General features: G+C 39.5%; 1 protein-coding gene across 3 annotated transcripts in view; it reads right to left on the bottom strand.

The window, feature by feature from the left end:
- The window catches only part of LOC131676681 (oxysterol-binding protein-related protein 8-like), a 54,937-nt gene that overhangs the window by 32,560 nt on the left and 2,515 nt on the right, over window positions 1–19,862 (bottom strand). For 2 of the 3 annotated variants that reach the window (XM_058955922.1, XM_058955930.1), the window contains exon 2: window positions 17,944–18,054. The exons of the other annotated variant lie outside the window; for it this stretch is intronic. In XM_058955922.1, coding sequence (XP_058811905.1) covers window positions 17,944–18,054 — 111 coding nt within the window. The remainder of the gene's footprint in view (window positions 1–17,943; window positions 18,055–19,862) is intronic. 3 annotated transcript variants of the gene reach the window in all.

The raw sequence follows: 19,862 nt of genomic DNA, 5'->3' as shown, positions 1-19,862 counted from the left end.
GAAGAACGAATGAAACTGTTACTATAATTCTTGCCGTAGTAAGCTGTCGAGATGAGTGAGTTGCAGAAGTAAGAAGTGATGCTCCGGCCAAATACGGCAAATATTGATGATTCGCAAAAGACCGAGCATTCGTGATGTGGAAAATCATTTTGAATAACTTTGCCAGATTGCTGAAGGTTAATAGAGCTAAAGTACCTATTCTTGCTTTGCAGAAAAATCAGCAGTTTTTTGCATATTTTTTACATTTTGACAATGAAAATAAGTGATCTGCCATAGTTTTAGGGATCTAGGAATTTCTCTGAGGTAGAAAAATCAGCTTCCGATACCAATTTCATGTTTTCATGAAAAAATAGAATTTGTAGAAGTTCTTACTTGTTTGCTATAATGTCAAGACACCTGATCAAGAAAATAGGAGTTGAATCGTTTCTCCGCATCTACAAATCGCCTGCCTGGTCAGAAGATTCAAAGCAAATTTTGACATTCTCTTTGTTAGAATATCCTCTGCGACGGTAAACTTGGAATTCACGTCGTTATGTTACTATCGTCCTCCCTCACGGTGAAACAGGATTTGATTAGCAAATGCGTGTGAAGTTGCGTGAAACGGGTTTTATTTTGATAATATTTTTCTGCTCATTCTAATTTGGCGGCTTGTAAATGTGTAGTCTAGAATTCCTTGCATTTTTTTCTGTTCTAGCACCATCAGGAATTACATGTTCGTTTAGCCCTTAAATACTTTGAACTCTTGAATATGCTTTTTGTAACTAGAGAAAGTTGTAACTTGTAAATTAATAAATTAAAATTCGTTGATGCATAGCCTTTCTTATAACAGATAATATATTTTTAGGATATTTAGTGTCTGTTGCCTTAGTTATGGAACTGTTTCCTCTAAGAACTTTTCAAAATTGCATTCAATTCTCAGTGACTATCTGAAGTCATCAGAATTAATTCACTTATGTAATAATGTTTAAGATCCTCTCGAAACAAAATCCTGGCTACTAGCCTGGATGTGGTACTGAAACGAAGTACCTGCAGTTGGGTTTACTGCGTGGAACTCACTTACTCCTGTGCTGCGACATCCAGCTTCCCGAAAAGCTCCAACTGAACCTCCACCTTCCCTTTTACCAACTCTCGTTCGAAATCCCGATTTTTCAATTAGTTTATGTTAGACATCACCGTATCCTTTGACGATTTTTCCATCCAGCATCTTTTTAAGGAAAACCTACACTGTTATATATTGCAGAAAGATATACAGCATAAAAAATTCACCGGTCAACTGATTTGGGTTGGCATGCTCACATTGTGGAAGAGTTTTTATTGACAACGGAATTCCCTGGTATTAGGCAAGATTATCTGATTCAAAACGGAAGTGAGAGAGAAAAAAGGTGAAAACACACAATACCAATCCACATGATGAACTGTACAAATCGGAAGGTCAGGATTTGTATAGGGGAAACTAGATGTTTTCGAAATATAAATGTCACAGTTCATACATGTTTTTCTATGGTCTGCGAAATAGGATTCGGAAGTGGGTTGTCCATTCGCGTCTGAATTCGGCACAAATTGAATAAAAGTGTGACGAAACGAGAAGATAACAACGCTGATGGGCTGGAAAAATTCAGAAGCTTTATTCGCCATGAATCGAAATCGATGCGGCGGAATATTGAAGGTTTATCTGCGAAAGCACTTTGGATAAATCCAACCAACGTTGTTAATGCATTGAATTAAGGAATCCTTCATCAATCATTTAATCAAACATTGAATTTCAAACCTCCTTCGACTGAAGCATCGCCGCACATTCCGAACCGCCCCCAGTACTAATCAATTACCACCATTCAAATCAAATTAAGACCCAATTACGCTAGCAGCCATCAAACTGCCAAATCTACCAGTAGGAATTTTACACCCGCGAAGCGATATTTCACATACCGACTTCGTGCAATATTTCCGGTTCTGCTCACAAAAGCCTCGCTCGCATGGTTTTTAAAACGGGCTAGCCTATACATATACGATAAGTCACAAAAAACGCGAGTGAAATTATTGAACGCAAAAAGGTGTTGGGGAATCAGTTCTAGATCCCACTGGCAACGGGACGAAATACTACCACCTCTACACGTTGCTGTCGGTAGAGTCATGGCGGTCCCCCGTGCATGGAATTTCGAATCTATTCGTTCCGGTGGAAATGTATTCGAATCGATTTTCCTGTGCAAGCAGATTGAAAAAAAAAACGATTGCGATGTGAACATAACAGAATGGAAGCAAACATCGGAAACCGCACAGTGAAATTCAGCAAAGCCGGCTAAATTTCTGCTGTGTCAATAGCGATGATCGTTAAAGCGATGGAAAGATGCTTCGGGTGAAAAGTCACAGTCCATTTTTTTCATGCTAATCTGGTAGACCGTTTGAAGTACATCATAAAAGCAAATTGGGCAAAAGCCCTTCAAATGTGAGTTATTGAATTAGCTTTAACCTTTACAGTACCAAGCTAAAATTTTTCTGAAAATTTTGTTTAAATTTTGCTCTCATTTCGTCAATTTTTGACCGAATTGGATGGAACTGGCTTTGAAAGATCTGGAATTTAGTCCAGTTTCTATATACCGAGTAGTGTTCAAATCCGTGGACCGGTTCCGGAAATAATCCGAATTCCCTTGGGGTATATCCGGCATCCCAGTGGGGTGACGGACGAGTTTTGAAGAAACATCCCATAAATTTAAGTAATTGTATTTTGAAATGTGCTACTTATCACTATTTCCCATTGATCCTTCACAATAGACATGAATTGGACCAATCTTGGCCACCGGAGAACTGTTCCGGGAGAACCTAAGAAAATGTATATATTTTTCTATCATTCCAGCGATTTCGGTTCATAGCTTTATACGAAATGCGAAGTTCTTCCAATCATACGGTTCTACAGCTCCCTCAAGGCCATTCCGGCACCGGTTCCGTACGGATGGACATTTGACGCCATTTTGAAAACCAAGATGGCAGCTTCCGGTTACCACAAAATAGTGAAAACCACCATCAATATGGGTGTTATTTGAAAGAGAACGGCCAGCAAAAGCCGGAAATTGATAATGACGCCATTTTGAAAAGCAAAATGGCGATTTCCGGTTACCACAAAACAGTGAAAAGCATCATCAATATGGGTGTCATTCGAAAGGGAGTGGTCAATAGAAGACAGAAATTGATTTTTGACGCATTTTCAAAACCAAGATGGCGGCTTCCGGTTATCACAGTGCAGTGCAAACCGCCACCAATAATGGCGTCATTGTAAAGCGCTAGCGATCAGCAAAAGCCGGAAAATGATTTTTGACGCCAATTCGAAAACCAAAATGGCGGGTTCATGTTCCAAAGAAACAGTGAAAACCGTCATCAATATGGGTGTCATTAGAAAAGAGATTGTCACTTGAAAACTAAGATGGTAGCTTCCGGTTACCACAAAACAGTGAAAACAACCATCAATATGGGTGTTATTTGAAGGAAGAAATTTATAATTGACGCCATTTTCAAAACCAAGATGGCGGTTTCCGGTTACCACGACAGTCAAAAGTATTGTCAATATGAGTGTCATTCAAAAGGGGGGGTCAATAGAAGACAGAAATTGATTTTTTCGCCATTTTCTAAGCAAAGATAGCGGCTTCCGGTTTCCACAAGGCAGTGAAAACCACCGTCAGTAATGGTGTCATTGTAAAGCGGGTGGTCAGCAAAAGACGAAAATTGATTGTTTACGCCATTTTGAAAACCAAGATGGTGGCTTCCTGTTCCAAGGAAACAATGAAAACCATTGTCAGTATGGGTGGCATTTGAAACGGGGTGATCAGTAGAAGACGGGAATTGATGATTGACGCCATTTTGAAAACCAAGATAGCGGCTTCCGGTTTCCACAAAACAGTGAAGACTGTCATCAAGATGGAAGTCATTTGCGAGTGGATGGTCGGCAGATACGGATATTGATTGACGCCATTTTGGAAAGCAAGATGGTGGTACCACAAAATAGTCAAAATCATCATCGGTATGGGTTTTATTTAGAAATGAACGGTCATCCAAGCAGCAATTTTTCACACCAACAATAAGTATGTGCTGATGTGACAGACAACTAAGTTTCTTCGTGACTCAAAAGGTACAGATTTAGACTAATTTTCAATATAGTTCAGCGAAACTTTTAAAACTTGCTCCCATTTCGTAGTCATTACTATGCGAGAATAACCGAATTAAATCATATTGTTGTCAATATGTTGAACGCAGATCTCAACAAGATTAGTTCATTCTAGCCGATGTTCACATGGACTGTCCATCGGCAATATTATTATAATAATAATTTTCGATTTGGACATGTGTATTTCCTCGTTCAATACTGCGGATCGTGATCGTGCGTTGCATTGGAGATGTATTTGTTGATTCACGCGTTCGTGGTTGGTGTCGGTGTCGGCTTCAAAGTGTGGTATACGTGCAGGTGTGTGGGGCTTCTTCGATGACTTAATCGTTTATGGAGTGATTGCTGGCCTCAATTAGAGCAGTGGATGATATCAAGAAGTTTTGACTCGTGAGCCGCTGCTGAATAATGTGCTGGGGGAACGACGGCGACTGAGATGCCGCGGTTGCCTACTTTTTTCTTTACTTTGTAAGTAAGGGTTTTCCACTATTCGGGTTCTTGTTTGCACGGCGTACCCTTCTTTTCAGGGCGGCCTAGGTGTTTTTACAGAATTACGGATTTTCGTTTCACAACAAAAAAAGGTAAATAAACTAATAGATTTACCGACTTTTATTCCACCAAATCTCCTCTTTGCTGCACTCTGTCGATGAAGTTGATCAGCTGCTTCTGACGATGGCGGGAAGGTGGGCGGTTTCTTCCGACCGGCCGAGAACACAACGGCCGCGTTCTCCTGCTGGTGTCGTTGGCTGCACCGGCAGCGGTCCTTGACTTTTAGCTAGGGATGTGAGCTTGGCTCCTTTGTTGGAACCTCCCTAGCGACGATGGCGAATTATCACCGGATCTACTCGCTCCCCAGAGATCCCAGAAGTCACCGCAGTGTACTTCCCAGGGAGCACCTTTGGCCACCCTGCTTCGCTCTCCTGAAGCTTAGCTGTGAAGGAGAGCTAGGCTCGTTCGGCTGATCCTTCACAGCGAGAGCGGAAAGGCGTCTTCTGGGTCCTTTATACTTAGCCGGGGAAGCGAGCTGCTCCTTGGCGCTTAGCTTCCTTTTCCGGCGACCCGACACCAAAACACTTGAGTACCCGAACCACGGGTCGGCACTTTTCGAACGGGATTGTCACCGTCGCACACGCGCACTTCACCGCACTGGTTATTGTGGCTGGAAACTGTCCCGGAAAAAAAAACTCGGGGCGTCTGTTCGATGCCGTGGTCCGTCACTATCTAAAAACCTCGATGGCCGCCTTCTCCACGACACGAAAAAACAAACACCAACACCAAAAAACCGTACCGCCGCATAGCTATGTGTAGCATATCCAGCACACTTATTGCAGCAAGAGGAGAGCGGTTGCCTATCCAACCCTTTTGTTTCTTGTATACAAACTTAAAACAAAAATTAGTACACCTATCTGATTACACAAAACCGTTCGACGATTGTAAGGACGTGACCCCTATCGGCCTACCTCTGAGTCGATTCCTAGTCCCACCAGGAGTACTTGCTCTAAATTTGAAGCAAATCGGACAAGTCTAGCTACCGGACCAACGTGCCTGAAGTTTGTATGGGATTTTTCGACAATTTATATGAAGAAAACCCACTAGCTCGCATTTTCACCGCTAGGTGGCACAGTATGCATCGAATTATGACTGTAAGTGAAAATAAGAAATATAATTTAATTGTATACAACTTTGTCGAAGACTGCTAGTCAATTCGGCTTTGTTAAAAGAAGTTATTAAACTTTTAGCGAAGTGGTGTCTGAGTCAGTTTTGCATGGGGCCTAGCAGTGCGTGGTAGTGTATCGGTACTAGGTTCTAACAAACTAAACATTTTTGTAGAATAATGGTTAGATTTAGTTGAATAGTATGTTCGGAAGAATTGCAATACATAATACGAGTTATGTCTTGGTTAGAAAATTTTAGTGCCACCTGTGACCGCATAGATGGCGCCAACACTAACTTTTCAACGGAGAGAGATAGAAATTAGGTGTCTTCTACAAATATCACCGGTTCTATTTACTATAGAATCCATTCGAAAAATGGTTTTTGAAGAAAATTGCTCAAGGAGCTTAACTTTTCGCGGCAGTGATGCCAACTATGCGATTTTTTTCAGTTAAATATTAAAAGTTTTTTTTTCTTATAACAAATATTTTAATTTTGAAGATTCTAATGCCATCGTGTTCTGTAGATATTTTTACATAAAAAACACTTATAATGTCAATATAATTTGAGCGCATCCTGAGATGCACTGTTTTGAAGGGAAGAACTCGAATTTTCTCATATAAAAATCCATTTTTATTGGCCAAAATTGAGAAAATCTTCAAACAGTCATAAAAATTGACCCTGATCTGCTAAAAAGCAACCAAAAACGTAATTTTTCATAATTTCTCGTCTACTTCACGATAAATTATGTGTGAACTTAGAATACTCAAGTTAGTTTTTTTATTGTTGTGCGCCTGAGATTTTATATGGGAAATAGCGTTTTTTGCTTCAAAATATCGCTGATTTGCTATCTGGCTGAAAAAATCGGATAGTTGGCAGCACTGTCGCCAATAACTAATATATTTTCTAAACTCCTTGAACAATTTTCTTCAAAACCCATCTTACAGTTTGGTTCTAGAGTAAATAGAACTGGAAATATGTTCAAAAGGAAATCAAGGGTTTTGACAATTTGCCAAAACGGGGGGGGGAGTGCTCCCATTGCCCGAGGGATGATTGAATAGACACAAAAATTTGGGTTTTTATATATTGGCCCTAGATGAGCAATTCCTCCAAATTTGATTCAAATCCGTGAAGGTCGATTACACGTGCCTTGATCACTGCGCGTGGAATGACCCTTACATAGAATACATGGGAATTGAGAGGGACCATCAAGCCACCAGATTGAAACGATTTGGGCAGGAAGAGTGGAGTAGCCAGATTCTTGTTGCTAACATTTCGTGAACATTGCGCAGGATTTTCTCCCCACCTATTGAGGCTACTTTTTATAACAATGGCTTGCATTGTAATTGGCTTATATGGTCTTGTTATTGGAAGCAAAAGCTTCCGTAGTACATGTAAGCAAAGTCACTTTCCGACCACGCAATTCCTTTTTGGCCCTTCGTACAGTAGCATGCTGAGTATGGTCAGAGAGTAATGCTTGAACACGTCATGCTTGTCGTGTAAAGATTGCTCAGTGCTATGGAGAGTGTTCCTGTTACAAACGTGGTAGTACCACCGCCACCACTACATCTACTGACCACCCCTTTCAAATGACACCCATACTTATGGTTTTCACTGTTGTTTGTAGTAACCGGAAGCCACCATATTGGTTTTCGAAAATGGCGTCAAAAATAACTTTATGACTACCCCTTTCTGATACCTATACTGATGATAGTTTTCACTGTTTTGCAGTAACAGGAAACCGCAAACTTGGTTTTCAAAACTGCATAAACAATCAATTTCGTACTTCTTCTTACAAATCCCTTTCAAATAATACCTATATTGATGGTAGTTTTCACTGGTTTTTGGAAACCGGCAGCCGCCATCTTGGTTTTCAAAATGGCGTCAATCATCAATTTCCGTCTCCTGCTGACACACCCCTTTCAAATGACACCCATATTGATGACGGTTTTCACTGTTTCTTTGGATCATGAACCCGCCATTTTGGTTTTCGAATTGCGTCAAAAACCAATTTCCGGCTTTTGCTGATCGCTAGCGCTTTACAATGACGCCATTATTGGTGGTGGTTTGCACTGCACTGTGATAACCGGAAACCGTCATCTTGGTTTTGAAAATGGCGTCAAAATCAATTTCTGTCTTCTATTGATGACTCCCTTTCGAATGACACCCATATTGATGATGCTTTTCACTGTTTTGTGGTAACCGGAAATCGCCATTTTGCTTTTCAAAATGGCGTCAATTATCAATTTCCGGCTTTTGCTGGCCGTTCTCTTTCAAATAACACCCATATTGATGGTGGTTTTCACTATTTTGTGGTAACCGGAAGCTGCCATCTTGGTTTTCAAAATGGCGTCAAATGTCCATCCGTACGGAACCGGTGCCGGAATGGCCTTGAGGGAGCTGTAGAACCGTATGATTGGAAGAACTTCGCATTTCGTATAAAGCTATGAACCGAAATCGCTGGAATGATAGAAAAATATATACATTTTCTTAGGTTCTCCCGGAACAGTTCTCCGGTGGCCAAGATTGGTCCAATTCATGTCTATTGTGAAGGATCAATGGGAAATAGTCATATGTAGCACATTTCAAAATACAATTACTTAAATTTACGGGATGTTTCTTCAAAACTCGTCCGTCACCCCACTGGGATGCCGGATATACCCCAAGGGAATTCGGATTAGTTCCGGAACCGGTTCACGGATTTGAACACTACTCGGTATATAGAAACTGGACTAAATTCCAGATCTTTCAAAGCCAGTTCCATCCAATTCGGTCGAAAATTGACGAAATGAGAGAAAAATTTAAACAAAATTTTCAGAAAAATTTTAGCTTGGTACTGTAAAGGTTAAATGTGCTTTCGATTATTTTGATGAAATTATTTCTCCTGCTATAAGAAACGGTTTTTTGAAATATCTTTCGTTAAAAAATTGATTCAGTAAAATCTTTATTTTGACCCCCTTCTACCCCTCAGGGTATAATTTATACTCCCCTTCGCAAAAAGTCCATGAGGACTCATTACTAAGCTGGAGTGTTTCTTTCCTAATTTCTACAGACGTTGGTAATTGTTGTTACGCAACGTAAAATCCACACCATTCCAAAAATTCAAAGTGAGTTGTTCACAACTGCCAGATTCGATGAAGACATAAAACCTGACACGGGCGCACAAAACAAACTTCGTTTCAACAGTACAACGGCACAAAATAAAATCCCTCGTTGATTTATGACGACCGTTTTTCCAATCGTCATCAAAAGTTAAAGAAACTTTGACATTTCCGAGAAATCCCGTCTCGACTGCCCCTGACCGATTTCAATCAGGATTCTCCTAGGATTCGAAAAAAAACCAAATTCCTTCTCCGCAGACAAACTTTGGTCAATGGCGCAAAACCAATTTGCTGTCATTATTATGGATACAAAGAAGAGGATAAGCCTGAAGGAACTGCCGGAGACATCTGAATGGAAAAGCCCCGGAAAAACAGACTGGTTATCAGTCTATTTCTTCGGTTTTGTCGCCGCAAGCTTTTCTTTTCTCGCAACGTATTTTCCGTCTTGATGAGCAATCTGTTCCTTCGAAAAAGCTTATTAATTCTTCCAACGATGGCTTTTAGCAGGATTGATGGTAATTTAAGACAATGGTTTAGCTGTTGTTATTGAGTAAAGCGGACAGGAAAATGATCGAATTTCACGGAACCTTGAAATTATTGTAGAGATAATTGCTGGGAAATTCTTCTGCGAAGAACCATGCAAATATTTTCATTTGAAACCATGAAACAACATTCCAGTAACGGGTACTAATGAAACGTTAACTTAAAGGAACCGTTTTCGTATTATTTGAATTGTTTTGATTCGTGTCTGCCCGTTCCATTGCTAGAAGCACGTGTAAGGTGTTGGTTCTATATTGAACCTAAAAGTTCTGCTTGTCCAGTTTCAACTATACAAAAAAAATCGGATTCTATAGTTTACCACCGTCCGGCAATCGAACTCAACACTACCGTCACAATGGCTGCTAGAATATTTCACCAGAAGCCCCGTGGAAAAGTTGGAGCGAAATAATGCTCTTAACAAATAACAAGGAAAATAAATACACGCCACAGCTAAAACCTTCACCGAAGAAACTTTCAACCGCGATAGAAATATATCCTGTAATAATTAGGGTTGAAAAATAAACAGATGAGAGTCCCTTTTTCGGAATGCAAACAAAAACGGTTTTCCATTCCATTCCAGTACACAGTGGTTTTTTCGCCAAAAACGCGCGAAAAAAAAATTTCACGCGAATATGGTAAAGCGAACAGCAATGACCTTTATTTTTATGATATAGCTATAGTGACTAATCCACCTTGAAGTGAGATATTAGCTACAATGTTTTTCAAAAACAAAAATGAAGTCTTCAGAAATCTTGAAGAACTTGTTTTGCGGACATCTTTACCGCAGACCAAAAATCTATATTTATAGTACACTCGAAGTTATTGACCGTTGATTGTAAATGACCCCTAATTTTTATTCAGCGTATTTTCCTTAATATTGTAGATAAAGCTTCAGCATGTTCCAGAAAGTTGTTCGTCGTGTCAAGTTACATATCTTTCCAGAAGATATCATTGGTCTATCTTTTGCGACTTAGAAGTTATTGGGTGATTTGGTAAAATTTGCTAAAGTTTTAAAAGTAATAACTTTTGAACGGGCAGAAACGGGCACCCAGCTCTAGTTGCAATTAGAAATGCTACATCATTACTATAAAACACAAAAGAGTTCACTTGTCTCTCGTTGTCTCCAGTAGTTATAGATGATTAGAGAAAAACATTTGTTTTTTTTTCAAAAATGCTCGAGATAAGAAAAATTATGTGTTAATACGTGTTAATAAAAATTGGGTATTTTAACGATTGAAACTTCGTAGAATATATGAAACTTCAGGTATTCAGCAAAGATAGTTGTGGAGATTACTCCACAACTTTGCCAAAGACATTCACTCATGTCTTTTAGCAAAAAAAAATTGTTGAAAAATCTCACTTGTAGGATGAATAATCCCAAAAATCATAGCACCAATTGACAGACCTTGCTATTTTTGATGAGCAGTCCTAAAACACTATTGATATAGACAGAGCTGTTTCCACACTAACAACCAATCAGCATTTGAAACACTTTATTTTTCAAAAAATGCTAAAAAAATTGAAAATACTCGAGATAAGTCATTGTTCATTTTGATAATTCAAACCTTTAAACGGAACATACCGTAATTATCAATCTACAATGTAGTCGAAGACTGCAATCTTCTATCTCATCACATTCAGAAAGTGATTTTTGAAGCACTCTAACAATAAAAAGCCTAATACCACCTACAACTGAACTTCTTGGTATCTATTTTTTACTCATTTATGCTTCCTATCTCACTTCCTTGGGATGCTTCCGGAGTGCCTGCTTCATGACTGTCCCGTATTTCTCAATTGTCCGAAATTCCGGTACCTTTGGGGGATCCTTTGGCACGGAAATAACTTTCTTAACCTTGTGCCACTACAGAGCATCGTAGAGCTTAGTGTAGAGCCGTCACCAGTTCTCAGAAGCGGAAGTAGACGCTTTTGTATGCATTATTTTAAGTTAACCTGCCCATTGACCGCTCCGGTCGTCACGAACGTGGTACTCCGTTTTCCACATGAGCAAACAGCCTGCCAATTCATGTTTTATTTTTGCAAACTTAGACATATTTTGTTCAGACGTCGAACTAATGACGTGCAGTGAAGAAAAGGAGCCCAGGAAGCTGTCGGCAATCTGCTTGTACATAAGACTTTGAGCGTGTGTAGCCTTACGTTTTTTTTGCATCTTGTACAAAAGCTTTACCTAAATGAAGTTTTTTTCTCGCATCTCTCTCTCTCACTGATCGATTATGCGATTCACTTTCACACTACACGGAGATCTATTTTTGCGACTTTTTTTCGTTTCTACCGACGGTTGTACCATTACAAAACACAAAATTTGTTTGCGCCGCCGGTCAAGGTGGAAAAAATCATGCGAAAAAACGATACTTTATTTCCAAGTGGCCGCCATTTTGTTTCTTTATTGATTTTTTCATGTTTTTTAGGTTGGGGCGCCTCTATGGAATGTAATCTTCAAGATCGTTTTGGTTTGCTGCTTGTAGACGACGAATTGCGACCTGTACCGTGCCCGCAGATGAGATCAGTTTCTTAAAACACCTTCTGCTGGAGCCGCCATTTTGGATGCCATTTTTGACACCTTACACTCGGAAATTTTTATTTTATAGATGAAACCTTAATATACATTTTGCAGAATAGCGCACATGTCTAAGTCATTTTACATCTTCAAAAAAAATTATCAAGCATTAGGTACTTTTTGCACCATTACATTACAGAGGACCCCCTTAAAATTTCAATAGAAAATACGTGATGGAAAAAAAGTTAGAATAATTGGAAAGTGATGTAATCTGATTCCGTGCACCCTTTAAGAAATAAAAACTAATTTTTTAAGCCATTTTGAGCTTGAGCTTGTGCGACCACCCCTGGCTGCTACTCCGTTATCGATCGGGACTAGCTGGAGTTGCACAGGGAATCAGTAGATAATTATGCTTGGGATTAGCGAAACATCTTTCAATGTGCAACTCCTGGTAATCCTAAAGTGTTTCTGATCAATACCGGCGCCGGCCAGGCCCGAACGTAGATCGCGGAAGGAAAGGGAAGGAATTGTTAGTCCGATACTTGCTTTTGCTAGAGGCCGTATATACTACTGCGCACTCCACAAGTATCACGGGAGGAGGATATTTTTTTGTTAGTATAGAAGTTGGATATACTTCTTCTCTACCGACGCCAGAGAGGTGATTCCACTACCTGGACTAGATATCGATCCACCAATTTCATGGACCGGGGACCAACGGCTTTACTTCCCTTCCGAAGGAAGACGCGACCACAGATTTTTTCACCTCAGAAAAATCTCAACGACCTCGGCTGAAATTGAACCCAGGCCAACTGGAATGAGTGGCGGTCACGCCTACCACTCAACCACCGGCGCCGTAAAAAAACTAATTTTTTAAGCCATTTTGCGTTGCGTTGCGTTGCGTTGCGTTGTGACGATGATTTTGGCGGATTGCACACTGACTTCATCATGTTTGACTGCTGATTATCTAATAAGAGTTGCTTAGGAAGTGGTAAGTAGGAATTCATACCAATCCGACCCATATTAAAACCTCAACAGCATGATAGCCATCATTGCCGGCCGCCCCCATCTCCATCGTTCACGGGGAAGGATAAAGGATAAGGTAGACAGGAAGTGTTGATGCTCCACCTACTTAACGGAAGGACGACGATTCATCAGACTCTTCCATAGGTGTCGCGGAGTTGGTGGTTTGGAAGGGTATCAGGTCTAGGATTCGCTCCAAGCAAACGATGCGACCTGTAAAGCATATTTTATTAGGTAGTTGTTTAGTTAGTCTTCGAGTGCACGATCACTCGAAAAAGAGATGATCTTGTTTAGTTTTTGGTTATTTTTAAACTCTGGGCAGCCGGCTACCGAGAGTATACTATGTTCCCTAAACAAAAACAATTTGAACTCCACACAGCCGATCGTGGGAGTATTGCCTGGAAAAGCTAATCTTATCTGCGTAATGGGCCGGATCACTATTTATTGCAACAGTATTTGGACAGAACTCGCTACTTCTTCTCTACGATATATTTATTGGCTTGAAAACTACCAAGTGACAGCATATTATACTGGCAAAAATAGCGCGAGATGTTATAAATCAAGGAAAGTATTTCTTATTTTCCATATCGGATTGTTTGTGGAATACAAGTATACGAGCGATAATACCGAACACTGAAGGGAAATATAAAGGATTGTTAATCTGATGCACGGGCTTGTTAGCAATAACGGAGCTTTAAATTAGGTTCATAAAAACAGACGCGGCGAATTTTCAATACGTATTGAGCCGTGTTCATAGATACTAGTCAGATTAGTCGTATTGGGGCTAATTTCCGATCAACTATTCATTTTTACGGCAATGTTTTCTCGACTAGATCTGTTCGCACCCTCTCATTCTGTTCGCACCCTCTCATTCTGCGGTCTAAGGACCAAATGTCATCAATAGACTTAGAATCGCGTGGAGGCATGAGATAGGAAACTTGTAAGAATTTTGCTATCCCACCGTTTGACTACCAGAATGGATGGGAGAACAGTAATACTAGCAAATACCGACTACCATAAGAGCGGTGCAAATTTGAACGAGTGACGTAGAGTACTGCACTGAAAAAAGGACCAGGAGTGCGATTTTACGAAGTTTTAGCTTCCGATGGCCCTACATTTTCTGACAAAGTGAAGTTCTTGAATGTTGAGATTTTTATTACTGTTTAGAAAAGCAAAAGTATCATAAAGCTAGTGTCAGGCCTTCATGAGACCTCAAGAAGTCACTTTTGGAGGTATTCGTAAATGTAGATTTGTCGGTAGACGGTTCCAAATATAATAGAAAAATACCTAATTTAACACAACTACAGATCACTTGCAACATAAAAAGCTTTTTGTGAAATTCGACAGCTCCATCTTAGGCCAATTCAATAAATTTCCTGCATGAAAGTTTCCATTTTTTAAAAACGGTTTTTAAGCCAAAGCTTTGGAAGTTAAACCTTGGCGTGGAAGTGCCGGTATATTAATATATTCTGTTACTTAGTGTAGAATTAGATTTCGTCATTTACGGCTAATATACAACCGCCAGAAGAAACTTAAAACGTTGGTACACAATCAAGAAAGGCGAATCAGAAAAGGTATATGTCAGTGATTCACTAAATACAGACTGGAAAGAGGGTAATATGGAAAACCTTAAGGTCCGCCCAGATTAAGTCTTCGGTACGGAACAAAACCTCGGCCTAGGAACTCCTAGCATGTTGTTAGTCGCCTCTTACGACATGGGAGCAGTTCCCAGAGGTTCTATTCTTGGTTGAAATAGTGCAAAAAGATTTCAGCCCGCCGGACACCACACGGCTTCTAATTTTTTAAGCCATTTTGTGAGAAAAACTGTTGATGCTATCGTACCTGCAAAATGGAGACTATTGCTGAGGAATGATTCGTGGCACCAGGGAATTACAATGCATTTTGCAGTTTCTTGATGTTACGGTATATAAATTAGAACATTGTTGAAATAGTTTGATAAACTGTGCTGCTATTACTACATAAATAACTATACAGAACAGGCTTCCTTTTCCGCCCTCTGGATGGCCGGCCTTCTATAAAATTTACGAATACTACAAGTTATACAAAGACTTCAGAGAATTCCTAGAAACTTCAAGAAATGTACATGAATATCTCTAGATCACTAAAGGTATCCTACAAAGTTTATGAAAGTCGACCATAAGTCCTAACCAAATTAGGGAAATGTTAATCAATTTAGATAATTAATACGAGGCTCATGGGACTTCTACATTATTAAAAGAAATCTGCTTTCGGCATTTTTACGAATCTAGTAGAAACCTTACGAAAATCCTACAAACGCCAAAGAAATATACGAAACTGCAGACATGTTTTTACTCGCCATTTTGAACCATTCTTGATGGTGAGAGATATCCTAGGCTTTAGCGCAACCTTTTTCGCTGGCGGTGTTAGCTATTGGTTTTGAGATACTGGATACAGTTGTGATTGGATAAGTCCGTAGCCGTTTGCGGCTTAGTAGAACTTGTTAATGGCTGCATGTTGGTTGTTGCTGTAGTTGATGATTTTTTCTTAGCCGGTTTATAGGAATGTTCGTAGTACTGACACGGATTGACCACCTGGGTAAGAGCGCAGCGTTGTTTGACTGTGAATAAGGCCAGTGCGGATAGTCAGGGCGGAAGGAATAGGCTTTTCCAGCCGCATTCTCTAACGGATTTGATATGAAGGTTGCAATGAACTATTCACCATTACACGGTGCCGAATCGTGCAGTCGAACTCCGACGCAAAACTGCACTGCGCACGTGGAAAAATTGTACATAGAAGGATTCCTTAATCCTAAGCGCCTTGTTCATTTCAGTTCAAGTAATTGTTACACCTCACGAATCGTAGGTCTAACGTGAGTTTGATTAAGCCAATCACAATGGTATTCTTCCGAAAGAGCAATTTCTTCTTCTTTTGTTGTGTACTCGCTTTCACTTTCGAACCGGGGGCAACAATACGATACTGTTTGTGAGATGAATAAGCAACAAAGCAGAAGGAAAAATGTTCGGTTTACTGATAACTACAGCGGAGCCTGTGGGGAAAATTGTTTTAGTAAAGCTTCATTCAATATTAAGCATGAAAAGTAATATTTACTTTTGTGAATTGGCTAAACGAAGTACATACTACAGCGATATATCCCCAAAATACGATAATACGATATATTTTCTTCATTCTAAAAATCAATAAATTTTGGATCTTTAGTAGATAGAATACAGCGATTATATAACGGTACGTAATTTATGAATGTATGACTTGTCTGTAAACATCATTAACATGCGGGGAAGGGGGCCTCCAACAATAAAAAAAATCTGAATATCTACGGCCATCAATCGAACGGAAACACCATCAATCAAAGTCCCCCAGGAAGCTATCAATTAACCTACAACGCCCCCACACCGGCAGTATTTCCACTACAGGGCAGTTGATTGGTCGTTCGGATCGAGTTCACAATCCTTGCCCCAAAGTGTACAAGCGGGGAGACAAAGAGCTGTCTTGTAAATCATTCAATTGACATACACACAACGAACGGAACGTTTCTTATGGGAAATGGAACATCTGATTGTCTGTCGTCTGTAAAACGAGGGTCCTCAACCAACTGGTTTTGAATTCAAGTATATGATTGAATCGATTGGTATTGCTAGTTTGTTACTTAGAAAAACTAGTTTATACACATGTTAATGGATCCGCCATTTTCGGAGGATGTGCAAAATGTTCTGGAACATGCAAATACGGTTAATACACATATATTACAATTGTTTAAACAAATTACAAATACTAAAACGTAGTACCACGATAACGATTACTAATACCTTAATAATACGAGGAAAAATGGTAAAAGATCCCGCTTGTCACACCTAATACATATTTGCTCATTTTTTATCGAAATTCTAAGATCATTCCCACTCGAATGGAATTTTTCAGTGGTTCTTCTGCTTTTAATTTTTAATTGATCGCCTTCTGTTGGAATTTTCATAGAGGTTAGCATTAGACAGACGAGCGGCGAACTAAAAAAAAAAATAATTTCTGTAAAATACCCTAACAACTAATACAAAGGACAAAAGGGGCAACATAATGTTTAAAACTAGGGAACATTGGATTAAAAAAATCGATTCGAAGGCCACGAAATCAAAAATCATTTCTAACAAGGCATCCAACTTTAGAGACAATGCGAAAATTATCCCTAAAGCGGGAAATATTAGATTAAGTTTAGTATAAGTTTAATTCTTATTTTTTAGATAATCGTTGGATAGGTTATAAACATAATTTCAATTTCACTTTCTCACCAGCAAGCCATAGCTTCTGAGACGCCACTTGGGACCAACCACTATAAATTTAGATTGCCAAGACGGTGCCAGATACTGATGAGATGTTCGAAACGCAAAATTCAATTTTATGTACTTAAACTCAGAGTTTCACACAAAAAATATAACTAAATGCAAGATAGGGTAATGAGCCTATTTTCGTTATTTCTATTATCACCCTGCCCCTGAAACCGTTGGTTAGAGCAGTGTCTATTATCTTTGTTTAACCTAATTGGTTCAAATGGTTGTGCGATAATTGGGGCATTTGATTCGAGTTTCCACTGCGCTCAAACAGCATTTCGCTATTTTCAGAATATTCTATTATTATATTAGTTGTTAGAAACGAAACAAAAGTGCTGATGCCAATTAATACGCAATTCACCGGTGACAGGCCGCGTAATTAGCCAAAAAGTGCGACATCTGCCCTAATAGGCCCAAAATAAGCTCTTTACTCTAATCTACACTGCAACTGCACTGCAAAATATTTACAATGTAAACCAACCAACTGATTAAAAAAATTCTTCTTGAAAACAAAAATTATTGCCTAATACAGAAATAAACAAAAAACAACAACAAAAACACCAAACCAACAACATCGATCCCTAACGGCTAGACATCCAGAATAAAAATGCAAAACAAAACAAAAAAAACACCAAGAAAATTCACCTGGAGACGCCGGTCCCGGACTGAGGCTGATGCTCTCCGACGAGGGCAGCTTGGGCAGCGGGACTTGCAACGATGTCCGGCGGAATTTCTTCTCCTCGGCCGTGCGGGGATCTGAATCGGGCAATTTGGTTTTTGCAGTGCCATTTAGCCACACAGAGCAAGCGGTGCACAGACGAGAAACATAAACGGAAACAAAGTGAAGAAGAAAAAGAAGAAAAAAAGGAAGTTTCGAATGAGTGAATTGACACCGTATTTAGAGTAGTTATGCTATCGATTAGTCGAGAAAATATAATCATCACACTTATTCCATTACATGTTTCGCTATAGATATATGTACAAGAATCACTGATGATGTTGGATCAGTGTATAATATTTATAGGAAGATAAACAGCAGAACACAATAATTAGGTCGACCGAAACGTCTGATGGGGCTACTGTTTGCTGAAAGCACGGCAAGCACGCCACACCCCGGCACTGAAGGTTCGGTCGACGAATGGGGCATAAGGGAATAATTATCTAATGGTTGATTAATTAAATTGGAAAGGGGATCAACAGACACCGGAAATAGGCAGTCAAGGAAAACGAACGAGCAGGTTCACAACAGAAGTCACAGAATTGTGGGAATGGCAAAAACGTGTCACGTGGGGCAGGTACAGCAGATTGGCACACGAACGTTTCCTTGCAACAACCAAGAGTGTCGCCATATTTATGAATATAAAATTCCGTAATGCACCATGTGGGTTATACTTTACAAGTTTGTCAAAACAATCAAATTTAAATAATTTTTTTGATTTTCATTGTATATTGATTAAGTTCAGAACTTGCAGAGCATTAACCATCTTTGATAAATTATAACATTACATCTTCAATGAAAATATCTTTTCTTTTAATAAATTCACGTCTGTTTTAACCTTTTTTATGGCTTATCTGTGTGGGCCAAATCGATCTGCCAGATACTGATGAGACAAAGTCGCACCGCAAATCCTTGACTTACAAAGAAGCATGTCAAACTAACGTAAGAATGAGGCAATATACCGACCGGTACTAGCGACCTCTATAGGTTGTAATCTCGTTTGTGTGACAGCCATCAGAGCAAAACATTTCAATACATGTGCTTAACTAACCTGCACATTTTCTAGCAACTTGCAGCCAACTAAAAAAATATGCTGAATTTACAGCTGTGCGATTTAGTTGAAACAAAAGAGGAAGGGAAAACAGCTAAGCAGTGTGTTTTTTTAATTAGTAGTACCCCTCGGCCAATGTTCATTTAGTAACTCGTTACGGACGATGATTTGGCAAATGGATATGGAGTTTTGCTCCGCCATTGCAAGGGAAAACAATTAGCAAACGTCATTCGCACATTCGAGCCGGCAGTAGTCAGAGTATAGGTTAACAATCGTGCACGGTGCCTTGCGGAAAAAACTAAATGGCGGTAGAACTTGGGTGAGTTTCACTAGACACCTGTTCTTGAACGTGAATTAGTTCCCAAATTTCCAGTCAAATAACTTTTCTTGGTGTTTCATATTCGAATCTGTATTAAAAGAGTATTTTAACACGGAAAAAGTATCGTTTAAACCTTCATATAATGCACAAAGAAATAATATTTTAGGGAATCTTTGAAACTTGTACCAGATTAGTATATTCTAAAATGAGACGTCGAAATGCTCGTATTGCTGAAAACTATTATTGCATATTGCTTAAAATCATCATTACGTAATCCCTATTCTAATAGTGAACTGGAATTAAACCAAACTTTCGTCAGTCAACCTTCAACCAGCTCGACAGGTCGAAAATGCCAACTATCGTCATCAGCCCAAATTTGCATAATCAACAATGTCCACCGTAATGCGATGGGTTGGTCGCAAAACTAACGTCACATTTCTCGCGTGTCCCCATTGTTATGCTTCCGAACGCTATGG

The sequence above is a fragment of the Topomyia yanbarensis genome, chromosome 1 (assembly GCF_030247195.1).
Source record: "Topomyia yanbarensis strain Yona2022 chromosome 1, ASM3024719v1, whole genome shotgun sequence".
In the NCBI taxonomy this organism is placed as follows: Eukaryota; Metazoa; Arthropoda; class Insecta; order Diptera; family Culicidae; genus Topomyia; species Topomyia yanbarensis.
Note: the sequence above shows the minus strand (reverse complement) of the source record. Positions and strands in the feature narration are given on the sequence as shown.